Source organism: Aedes albopictus, chromosome 2, assembly GCF_035046485.1.
Source record: "Aedes albopictus strain Foshan chromosome 2, AalbF5, whole genome shotgun sequence".
NCBI classification, from domain to species: Eukaryota; Metazoa; Arthropoda; class Insecta; order Diptera; family Culicidae; genus Aedes; species Aedes albopictus.
The window spans coordinates 213937675-213950182 of NC_085137.1; the positions used below are offsets into that span (position 1 = coordinate 213937675).

Genomic DNA, 12508 nt, shown 5'->3' on the forward strand with positions numbered 1-12508 from the left:
GCTCCATACAAATTTCGAAAATTTTGTATGGAAAAAAGTCCACGAGGGGGAGGGGGGGTCTGAGATGGCCAAAAATGAGTCTACGTAGTTTATGGAGAGCGTGTTGCAAGAAAAAACATACTGATCGGGTTTTTTTTGTAAGTACAAAAAAAACCTAGTCGGGGCCCGTGGCGCAGTGGTCCACACATTCGCTTCATAAGCGGATGGTCATGGGTTCGATCCCAGCCCCGGCACTTGCAATGTTTCGTCAGTTGCTCTTTCCCCCGAGAGCGACTGACACCTGACCTTCTTCTGAGCATATGCTCTAAGGCTGACACAAATTTCGACGCTTTTCTCTATGTAACCATGTTACATACGGTGTTTGGTAAAGTTAGGCTTTAAGTGTGACGTAGTTAATAATTGCCAGACTAGAAACAGCAGATGCGGTTCGACAAGAGGTCATCCCCCAAGCAACACACATGTTATATAAGAGTAACGACAGCGCATGTTTTGGTTGTATAGAAGTTAATTCGACGTTATTTCAACATTGTGTTAGAATTACGTTAAATAAACTTCTACACAACCAGAACTTGCGCTGTCGTAACTGTTATATAACATGTGTGTTGCTTGGGTCACTAATCAATTATGTGAAACTATGGGGCGGACACGATATTTGAATTCTTGCAATTATTCATATTACTACCGATGGAGGGAGGAGGTAAGAATTAAGGGAACTAGTTCGATCGTGGATGATCTCTTGCGGCTGTAAAAAAGGACGATTAATATTAGTTGGGTCGACCCTTTCCTTCCCACGACTTGTATGATTTCCGATTGTCTGAGCACACGTTACTACTCTTGGTCTAAATTTAAATTCAATTGGTTTTAAAGCAGATTGATTGATATATAAATTAGTTGAATTGTTCATCAATAGATTTGCAATTCACAAACATACTTAATAACCTTACATTATTATGTATAATAGTCGCTAGACTAACTACTGAATTTATGAAGATCTCATAGTACAGTGGCATAACTTTCTTGCCGACAACTTGAAGGATTTTTCGCCACCACTTCAACCACCATGTTTGTCTTTCTGTCTTGAACTGCTGCGCCAACAACGAAATGAAAAGCCAAACTAAAACAGAATGATTTTCTGAATGGGGCTGTGATGAAATATATTCAGCTTGTTTCTGAATTATGCTCATATGCACATCCTGCCTTTTTAAATTTGTCAGACAACATGCAGAAAATAATACAAAAGGTGTACAAAATTCTGACAAAATTGTGCGGAAGATCATTCGAAGCTTGTTTTTAGGAATGATCGATTGAGCACACTATTGAATGAGGAATCATACTTTGAGCGGTGCGGATTTTTGTTCTGATATTGAATGATTTCCAGTAGGGGTTTGTGGGGCAAGATGGCCATATGGGGCAAGATGGCCACCCTGTGTTTCAAGCATTAATTCGCAACACAAAAATATTTTCTGCATGGGTTGGGATTAAAAACAATGCTTCATGTTTATAATGTGCGGAAAAGTTACTATTAGCTTGAAAAATCTTCTATAAAATAGTGTTTGAAGTTTGAGTGTTAAAAACAGTGTTTTCTTATAGTATTAGGTCATCTGATTTTAAGGATTAGTAATGAAATAACATCGTTTTAAAAATTATTTTTAATTTTTAATGGTGTCTATTTGTGAGTGTTGTTAAGCCTCGCCAATAAAATTTCAATGTTTTAAATTAATTATATCATATAAAATGTGGAGCGGACCTGGTGTGATGGTTAGAACACTTGACTATCACGCCGAGGACCTGGGATCGAATCCCACTCCCGACAAACTCGCAAAATGTGAGTTCTTCCTTCGGAAGGGAAGTAAAACGTGGGTCCCGAGATGAACTAGCCTAGGGCTAAAAATCTCGTTAATACAGATAAAAAAAAAATATCATATAAAAATGATAAACGTATCGTAATCATTCGGCGCAAGATGGCCACCTGTGGTAAGGTCTGTGTCGCCATCCGAAAACCAATCTAAGGCAGCCTCAAAATTGTTATTGATATTTAGAGATACTGCAAAACCACCAAACCAAATTATTTTTTCATATTAGTTTGAGCAGTTAAAATTAACTGCGATGTAGATGGTACCTCAGAATTACTTTGAAGTTATTTGGTGTTGAACGGTGATTGGTTTCATTGAATATTTTGGCGCAGAGCTGGAAGATCATAGTTGAAACCGCCATAAGAGGATTCGTTACAAGACGTTGAGCACAATAATTGTAAAAATTTTGCTCTGTGGCCGTCTTGCCCCGATGGGGTGGCCATCTTGCCCCATATGGCAAAAATTTTATGTCGAAAGTAGAATTTTTCAAATGAATTTATTTTGCATTCATAGTGCAAAATAAAATGCTTTTTTGTGTTAAGAAGATAGAAAAGACATGAAACAAAGGGGATAGGTGTTAAATAGCCATATTCTAATGAAAGTATATGCTCCCAAGGCGCCTAAGCTTAGGGGGTTGTGGGCCATCTTGCCCCACAACCCCCTATGAAGCAAGAGGGAAATGATTTCAGATGGTTTTGTGATGATCATCAATCACAACAAACCCGAAGTAAAATTTATTTGAAAATTGTGTCATTTATATTTTTATGCAATTCAGGATCATAATTTTTTATTTTATATAACTCATTTTGGTATCATAATGGGCAATTTTTCCGAACTGGTTCATTATGCAACTGAAATGAGTTGCATAATGAAAAATAGTTGTATAATGTTCATAATGCAACTCATTTGAGTTGCATTATGAACATTATGCAACTCAAATGGGTTGCATTATGAAAAAATCATTGCATAAAATTTTGTATGGAACTCGTTGCAAAACTCGATTTTTTCAGCACTCTTCGTATTTCAGGCCAAACATTTCAATAGGTCCTATCTGCATTTGAGAGGCTCTCTTTATTCACTTTCTCTTTCAATTATTGCAGTGTAATGGTACACTTTTCAACTATTTTTGCAATACAAATCAAAAGACGATTGTTTTGACCATCGTTCAACGCAAGGAGACAATCATAATACAGATAAACAGCTGAGATATTAACGAAAGAGAGGGAAACCAAAGAGAGCCTCTCTTCTGCAGATTGGACCTTTAGACATGTTTGGCCTGATTTATCCAACTCGGCAAGCCTCGTTGGATAAATGTACGACTCGTGCTGAAAAAATCAACTTTTTGCAACTCGTTACATAAATAACTATTATGCAATTCAGTATCATAATTTACATTTTATATAACTCATTTTGGTATCATAATGGTCATTTTTTCCGAACTGGTTCATTATGCAACTGAAATGAGTTGCATAACGAAAAATAGTTGTATAATGTTCATAATGCAACTCATTTGAGTTGCATTATGAATATTATGCAACTCAAATGGGTTGCATTATGGAAAAATCATTGCAAAAAATTTTGTATGGAACTCGTTGCAAAACTCGATTTTTTCAGCACTCTTCGTATTTATCCAACTCGGCAAGCCTCGTTGAATAAATGTACGACTCGTGCTGAAAAAATCAACTTTTTGCAACTTGTTACATAAATAACTATTATAGCAAAATGATTTTCATCCAAGAGGACGCAGTTTCCTCATTTTGCTCTAAAATCATTCAAAATTTTGATTCTGCGGATCTGTACCGTACTGAATGAGGAATCATTCTCTGTACGGCGGGGGTTTTCGTTCAGTGTAGTGTGCCAACTGTCCTTGCACGAGCGTGCTTCAGGTTTGCTTTTGGGTTTCTGTAACCAGGACACAAGTCAATGATAAATTTTCCCGGATGTGATAGATTTTCACGGAAAAGTAACAGTCTAACTACAAATAGTGTTCTATATCTAAACCCGTTAATATATTCCAAACAAAGTTACACACATAAACGCCAGTTGGTTGCGCTATATCACACTGGTCAAAACTAAGTATTTTCGTTTCCTGAATCGTAATGTGTACCTGGATCTATTTTAGCTTACTCCTGTTTTCGGCTCAATTCCTCAATGGCCTTCTTATGGCGGGCAATGGCTTCCTCGTGATGTTTAATCGATTCCTCGTGAAAATCAACCTTTCCGATAATCTTTTCCTTCAGTTTGTGCAGCTGTTCTTGGCGCTACAATTGTGTCATACTTCAAAGATTACAATTGCACATTGAAACATGTATAGGGACATTACCTTCTTGAAGAAATATTCCTCTTCATGGGCGGCTTCCATTTTGCCGAAGGCACCGCCAGCTTCACGAATAGCGCCACCACCACCGCCTCCCTTTCCTGCGCCAGAGCCCATCTCGCCGATTTGGCTGCTAATTCCGGCAAACCTGTAGAATATTGAAAAAAGATGAAAAAATGTTAAATTTTTAAATCGAAGTTGAAATTTTCATTTTGAGGATAGGTTTTTCTAAGAAATAACCTTCAGTTGTACATATTATTCCAAGTGCATCCTTGCCGGAATTTCCCTTAAGACAGTTTTATATACTCATTAGACTGGGTCAATAAATTCGATTTTTCAGAACAAAGTTTTTTTGATTCCTTTTAGCGTCCGAAACAACTGTGCAAAATTTGGGAGCGATTGGTTGCTCCCCGTATTCCGGGGAAAACAAGCTTTGTTCCGGGTTGATACGATTAAATTTAAAGTTTCTCCATACAACGTTGACCCACTCTAATACTCAGTCATAGCACATGCTCATCTCAGATGTCAATGTCAATTGAAGTATTCCCGACAGGATCTTTGGAAGAATTCTTGAAGGAATTCTCGCAAATGAACACCTTGAAACTGTCACTGGAGGTATTCCTGAAGAGAATCCCTGGAAAAATTCGTGAAGAATTTCCTGGAAGTGTTCCCGGAGAACTCTCAAATCATGGAATTCTTGAAATCACCTGAAGGAATTCTGGACGATTCGCTGGAAGGTGTGCAAAAAGAAAATTTAATAAATTCCTAAAGGATCTCTCAGAGAAATGCCTAAAAAAATCCATGGAGGAATTATTGTAAGAATCCGGAATCCCTGAATAAACTCTTGAAGAAACTGTAGGAGGGATTCCCGAAGGAACCCCTGGAATATTTTAAGGTAACTTCTTGGAAAAATACCAAAAGAAGTTTCTGGAGTACTCCCTACACAAATTTCGGAAGGATTTATCTGGTGGAAATCCCTAGGATAAGCCCTAAAACAATTGTTGGTTCAAATCTTCAAGGCTCAAGGCATTCCTTGGGGTATTTCTAAGGAATCCCCTGAAATTTTTTTGATAGAATCCCTGAAGGACTTTCTAACTCCCTGTCCCTGGAAGAATTTCTGAAGGAGTTCCTGAAGAAATGTGGATGAACTCCTAAAGGATTTTTTGAGGAAATTTGTAAAAGAGTTCTTGGATGACTTCTTGAATTCCAATACAAATCATTGTAGGAATGCCTCTAGAAATCCTTGATGTAACTAAGAAAAAATCTGCAGGTACATCTAGAAACACCCCTGGAGAAATTCTTGGGTGCATCTCTGGAAAAAATGATGGAGATTTCTGAACTTTCTAAAGGAACCCCTGAATATTGTTTTGGAGAGAAATTCCTGGAGGAATATCTGGAGGAGTTCCTAGATGAATCCATGGAAGAATCCCTGAAAGGTTCCCTGATGGAATGCATGGGAAGTACTGAAGAAATTCCTAGAGGATACCCTGGAGGAGTTTCTGGAAGAATCTCTGGAGGAATGCCTGAAAGAATGCCTAAAGAAATCCCTGGAGAAATTCTTGAATGAGTTCCTGAAGCAATCACTGGAGGAATTCCTGCATGAATTCCTGAAGAAATCCCTAGGAGAATTTTAGGAGGAATTATTTGCGAAATCTCTTGAAGGAATACTTGGAGGAATCCCAGGAGGCATTCCTGGAGGAATCACTGGAGGTATTACTGGAGGAATCCCTGGAGAAATCCCTGAGGGAATCACTGGAAGAATTCCTGGAGGAATTTCTGGAGGAATCCCTGGAAGAATTTCTTGAGAAATCACAGGAGGAATTTCTGGAATAATACCTGGAGGAATCCCTGGCGGAAATCCTGGAGGAATGCCAGGAGAAATTTCTGGAGGGATTCCTGGGGGTAATCTTGGATGAACTCCTGTAGAAATTCCTGTAGGAATTTCTGGAGGAATTCCTGTAGAAATTCCTTGAAGAATCACTAGAGCAATTCAACGAGAAATCGTTGGAGAAATTCCTGGAGAGATCCCTAGAGGAATTCCTGGATGAAGGAAATGCCTGAAAGAATCTTTTTTTTTTTGCTCAGGCTAACCAAGCCACATGGAAATTACAATGTTTAATACTTTGACATTCAACACACAACAGAAACACATGTTCCTTCATGGAGGAGGAATCCCTGAATTCTTTCCTGGAGGACTCCCTGGAGAAATTCCTGGAGGATTCCCTGGAGAAATTCCTGGAGGACTCCCTGTAAAAATTCCTGGAGGAATGCCTGGAGGAATTCCTGGAGAAATACCTGGAGGAATTCCTAGAGAAATTCCTGGAGGCATTCTCGGAAGAATCCCTGGAGGAATTCTTGGAGGAATTTCTGGAGGAATCCCTGGAGGAATTTCTGGAGGAATCCCCGGAGGAAATCCGGGAGGAATTTCTGGAGGAATTTCTGGAGTAATTCCTGGGGGAAATCTTGGATAAATTCCTGTAGGAATTTCGGGATAAATTCCTGTATGATTTTCTGGAGGAATTCTTGTAGATATTCCTTGAAGAATCACTGGAGCAGTTTAAGCACAGACAAGCAGACATAGTATTCAAATCGCAGTCATCGCACGATTTGAAGGTCATTTTGAAAATAAAGTGTGGTTCGGACTATGCTCGCATAAGTCATGGTGGCGCTGCCGTGCCTACACATCGCCTCTCCATTTCGGAGAGAAATGAACGCGACGCCGCGTTGACTCAATCATGAACCTTCATTCATGCTTTATGAATGTATGACACCACGGGGAAGTCGTAGCTGCTAAATAAAATTGTTACATCGAGCCGAGGGAAACAACACCTACAAACGAATGCTTCGGATTGAGCATTATAGAGGGTGCCACTGAGATGTCAAACGTTGTTTTTGAAACAATGTTTGTCTATGATTCAAGGAGGAATCGTTGGAGAAATTCCTGGAGAGATCCCTAGAGGAATTCCTTAATGAATCTTTAAAGGATTGCCTGAAAAAATCAATGAAGGAATGATGAGAAGAAGTCCTGAAGGAATGTCAATTTCTCGATTTTTGCTTAGGCTAACCAGGCCAAGTGGCGGAATTCCTGGAGGAATGCCAGGCGAAATTTCTTGAGAAATTTCTGGAGGAATATCTGGAGGAATGCCTGGTGAAATATCTAAAGGAATACCCGGAAGAAGTCTTTAAGGAATCTCTGGAGGAATTCTTGGAGGCATTCCTGGAGTAACTCCTGGAAGAATTCTCGGATAAATCCCTGGAGGAATCCCAGGAGCAATTTCTGGAGGAATCCCAGAAGGAATTCTTAGAGGAATTCCTAGAGATATTCTTGGAAGAATCCCTGGAGAAATCCCGGTAGAAATCTCTGGAGCAATTTCTGGAGGAATTCCTAGGGGAAATCTTGGATGAATTCATGTAGGGTCTCCAGTTAGCCTAGTGGTTAAGGCTATGGATCGCCAATCCGGAGACGGCGGGTTCGATTCCCGTTCCGGTCGGGAATATTTTCTCGACTCCCTGGGCATAGTGTATCATTGTGCTTGCCTCACAATATACGAATTCATGCAATGGCAGGCAAAGAACGACCTTCAATTTATAACTGAGGAAGTGCTCAAAGAACACTAAGTTGAAGCAAGGCAGGCCAAGTCCCAGTGGGGACGTAGAGCCATGAAGAAGAAGAAGAAGAAGAAGATGTAGGAATTTCTGGAGTAATTCCTGTGGAAATTCCTTGAAGAATCACTGGAGCAGTTCAAGGAGAAATCGTTGGAGAAATTCTTGAAGAGATCCCTAGAGGAATTCCTGAATGAATCTTTAAAGGAATGCCTGAAAGAATCAATGTAGGAATGATGAGAAGAAGTCCTGAAGGTATGTCAATTTCTCGATTTTTGCTTAGGCTAACCAAGCCAAGTGGAAATTACAACGTTTAATGCTTGGTTTAATGCTTTGATATTCAGCACACAATAGAAACACGTGTTTGATGAACAAATTTAGGAGGAATGCCTGGAGGAATTCCAGAAGAAATTCGAGGAGGAATCCCTGAATTCCTTCCTGGAGGACGCCCTGAATTCGTTCCTGGAGGACTTCCTGGAGCAATTCCTGGAGGAATCTCTGGATGAATTCCTGGAGGAATCTATGGATGAATTCCTGGAGAAATCCCTGGAGGAATCACTGGAGGAATCCCTGGTGGAATTCATGGCGAAATTTCTAGAGGAATACCTGGAGGAATGCCTGGCGGAATTTCTGGAGGAATACCTGGAAGAATTCTTAGAGGAATCCCTGGAGGAATTGTTGGAAGAATTTCTGGAGGAATACTTGGAGAAATCCCTGGAAGAATCCCTGGGGGAATTCTTGGAGGAATTCCTGGAAGAACTCCTGGAGGAATTCTAGGAGGAATCCCTGGAGGAACTGCAGGAGCAATTTCTGGAGGAATTCCTGGGGGAAAGCTTGGATTGGGTAAACTTGATCTTGAGTACATGAAGCTAGTGTACCACTTCTTGAAGCAAGCTGAAGTCTTCGTTTGATATCCCCGTCTTGTTGTTCAATTTATCCACCTCGTGTCTTTGTTTGATATCCCAGTTTTGTTGCTCTACAAATCCACCTCGTGTCCCTTCGAAAAACGTCTGTATGTATCGTTTCAGGTTGTTTATCCACTCTATGTTTGACCAGCAGCAATAGGCCACACCATGCTGTTACGTTTCAACGAAAAGCCCCATCACCCTATCCTTTCCTCAGAAATAATTCCTTTAGAAATTCCAGGTGGAAGTACTGAGGAAATCACAGAAGGAATTCTTGAAAAAATCCTGAAGAATTCGTGGAGCAATTTCTAGAGGAATCTCTGTAGAAGTTTCTGAAAGAATCCCTTGAGGAATTCATGAAGAAACCCCAGAAAAAAACCCGAATACAAATTTCGAAATTCCGAAGGGAATCTTTAAACAATCACAAGATGAATTCCTGGAGTTTCTGAAGGAATTCCAAGAAGAGTTCCTGGAGGAATCCTTGGAGGATTTTTTAAAGTAATGCCTGGGGAGTTGATCCTGAAAGATTCCCAGAAGGAAAATGAATCACAGCATCGACATAGATTGAAAGGAACAGTTATAGGAAGAACAATATTGTAAATCAAAAGCTATTCCAATCATGAGAATCCATGGAGACTTAAACGACACTGCCAAATAATAATTATTGAATCTTGAATCGTTATGCAACACAAACTCAGATGAAGCCACATGGTGTGTTTACAGCAGATTCTTATTCAAACAGCATACAACCAAGCGTGCGGACGATGTAAATACGATGTAACGCACGAAAAAAAACCGGTCAAAGTGTTTGGGAATCAAATGTATACACACCATCAGAAGCAGATACAAGGGCTATATTTAGCGTATATTCGTTCCATTCGCACAGGACAGAGTTATCGGTGTGCGCCTGAGGTGATAATCCACAATCATGGAACCTACTGATAAACAAACTCATTTCGAAGTACACAACTCTTATCACGATAATTGTCAATTTTTGAAATTTAACGCAATTTTCTAGAGTATGGGTATGCTTAACATGTGGTCCGAATAGTTGTACGGTGTATAACATGTGATATGATTAGGAATTGTAAACAAACGATTATAATTATATGTTTAAAGTTCTATTCTAAAAAAATATGATTATTTCATTTTTTTTTCATATTGTGGCCGATTGATTGCATGACAAGCAATATGCTGATAAATCTGCTTGGTGCATGATCTCATCCATATTCCTAACGACATTTGCAAGAAGTACCAAACAAAAAATCGCTGGAGAACCAACAAATCAACAAACGGTAACCAGTGGCTGATAAGATTATTTCCTATGCTAAATTGAATTTTACATATCAATAAAAATGACCAAGAATCAGATCAGAAAAAGAAAACATCTATTATTAGCCAGACGGGCCAAAATATCACTAACTGGATTCATCCGCACAGCAAAATCCCAACATTCTACGTCTTTTCTTTATGACATTGATTGAAAAATTCAGCGCACAAAAATCAAAATTTGGAAGCAGATTTGAACATCATAAAAGCATAGTAGAATCAACTGCACTCACCTCATGGCGGACGGTGCAATCCATGTGGTCGTCTTCCGAAGCGACTGCATCTTTTCAGGAACGTTGCAACACAAAATATACTGTAACTATTAGGTCTTTCACTGCTTCCACAAACAAAAGTGCGCACCAGATTAGTTCAAGGGTCTACGATGTAATGATGGCGATGGTAGGAAATTTCGGCTACGTGCTGAGGTACTATTGGGGTGGAATCTACACACACATGTACAGATCGTGGTGGTACACAGTCGCAATCTAATATTTACTGGGGTCAGCGATTCTCAAGCCTTAGCTAGTCGATATGTTCTGTGCCAAAAACGATAGAGAAACAATTTTTGGTGCGAATTTGAACCCTGCATTCCAGAGCAGGAGAAAATAGCTGAAGAATACCTGATTCAAGTATGGAAAACCAAATACCAATAATCTGAATGAGGTATTAAGGAGCCCTACATAAGAGGTAAAATACTTAAAATAATAACTGGAGTGTATTCTGTGCTAACATCAGAATGGTAATATCCATATAATAATCGACGATTTTTCCATACAAATAGCAATTTTTCCATAACTGAATAATACCTCAAGCAGTCCTCAACACCAAACCAATAACTCGTTAAGGTATTTTATAAATACCTACAAAATACTAAAATAAGTTATTCTCAATACTACCCGAGCAGGAAAGAATAACTAACGCATAACTGCAGCATACCAAAGTCAGGTATCATACCAAGACAAGGTATTGGTCGGTTATCCTGGTATTGAAAATAATTTATTTTAGTATTTTGAAGGTATTGATAAAATACCTCAACGAGTTATTGGTTTGATGTTGAGGACTGTTTGAGGTATTATTCAATTATGGAAAAATCGCTATTTATAAGAAAAATTTTTGAAGCATAATTTAGCGCTGATTTCGAAACCGTGCTGCAAATAATTTAAAGTCGAACAGTTATTGAGTTTTAGCTCAATATCGAGTTTTACAACTTTTTAAAATATGGAATTTAATAAAATTCAAATATCTTGTGTTTTGTTCAATCAATTTTAAGTCTCTTTCTATAAATTAAAAGCTGAATATGATACCATTCGATCATCTGAATGCAGGTTTTGCGTCAGATTGATGAAAATCAAGATATTGGTGAGTTTTGGGGACGATCTCCTTAAATTTTAGCAAAATTTCCAAAAATTTATGAAGAAATGTATTTTTTTCAATAAGAAAAAAAAAAACAATTTAAAAATTCTTTCTCCATGTTTATTTGACATATCGACACTTATTTTTCATTTGGGCCTAACTGACATTTTCGAGTTCTCTTCATCGATCCTCTCTTTGTTTTATCACAGAATGTGTATTGAGTTTTCCAAAGTTTTTTTGGGTGAATGCGAAGAAGACGACTACATGTTGCTATAGAAACAAAAAGAATAATGATTTTGTTTGTTTTGATCAAGTTATTAGCGAATGAGAGAGTCGACGAAGAGAAATCGATCAAGTCAGTTTGGCCCTTATGAAAAAACATTGTCGATATCATATGTGGGTGAGTTACAGTAAAAATTCAGCTCAATCGAAGCATTGATTACGGAGAATGAGATGTGTGAAGTGAGCGACTTTGCTTTAAAATAGAACAAAAATCGATTTCAAATCGTCAACCTTGTATGGAAAGTCGAAAAAATTTCCGCTCTACTGTAATTTTTTTCCTTCGCGTTTTCGAACTCAGGGCATGATTCTAGGGTCTTGTACCATTTGGGCTGGTGTACCTATTTTGGGCACTTGCCGCTATAACTAATTCAATTTCAAACCGATTGATTTGAAATTTTGTCCAGAGTTAGGCACGTACAGTATCGGTTTGGAATTGACTTAGTTATAGCAACAAGTGCCCAAAATAGGTACACCTGCCCAAATGGTACAATACATGCTAAAATCTAAAATTATGGTATCGCGCCTTGAAACAATTAATGATTATACATTATCGGATCATCTTAATGTTCGTCAATGGGTTTTAGGAACGGTTGCCAGTGAAACATAAGCTTGGAGCTGGGTGAAAACCAGGCACGATGCGCATGAACAAACCAGAGAGCTTTAATTATTTGTTTGAAGTGGAGCCTGAACTCCACATGGAACGCGTTGATTGAAAATGTCGTGAATTTCACTAAAACGCATCCTAAATTTGAACCGATACCAAAAAGTTGAAATACATACATATGATTCTATAACATTCCCCAGAAAACCATTCCCCAGAATACCAATCCCCAGAATTCCATTCCCCAGAAAACCATTTCCCAGAA

At 38.7% G+C, this 12508-nt stretch overlaps 1 protein-coding gene across 1 annotated transcript; it reads right to left on the reverse strand.

Annotated features, from left to right (window-relative positions):
* Nucleotides 1-3840: 3840 nt before the first annotated feature.
* LOC134287907 (ATPase inhibitor mai-2, mitochondrial-like) lies at nt 3841-10432 on the reverse strand. Its single transcript, XM_062851098.1, has 3 exons — nt 10241-10432; nt 4177-4318; nt 3841-4114 (listed from the first exon to the last, which is right to left on the reverse strand). The coding sequence occupies exons 1-3, from the start codon at nt 10288-10290 to the stop codon at nt 3977-3979; spliced, it is 330 nt and encodes a 109-aa protein (XP_062707082.1). The 5' UTR covers nt 10291-10432; the 3' UTR covers nt 3841-3976.
* Between the last annotated feature and the right edge of the window lie 2076 nt (nt 10433-12508).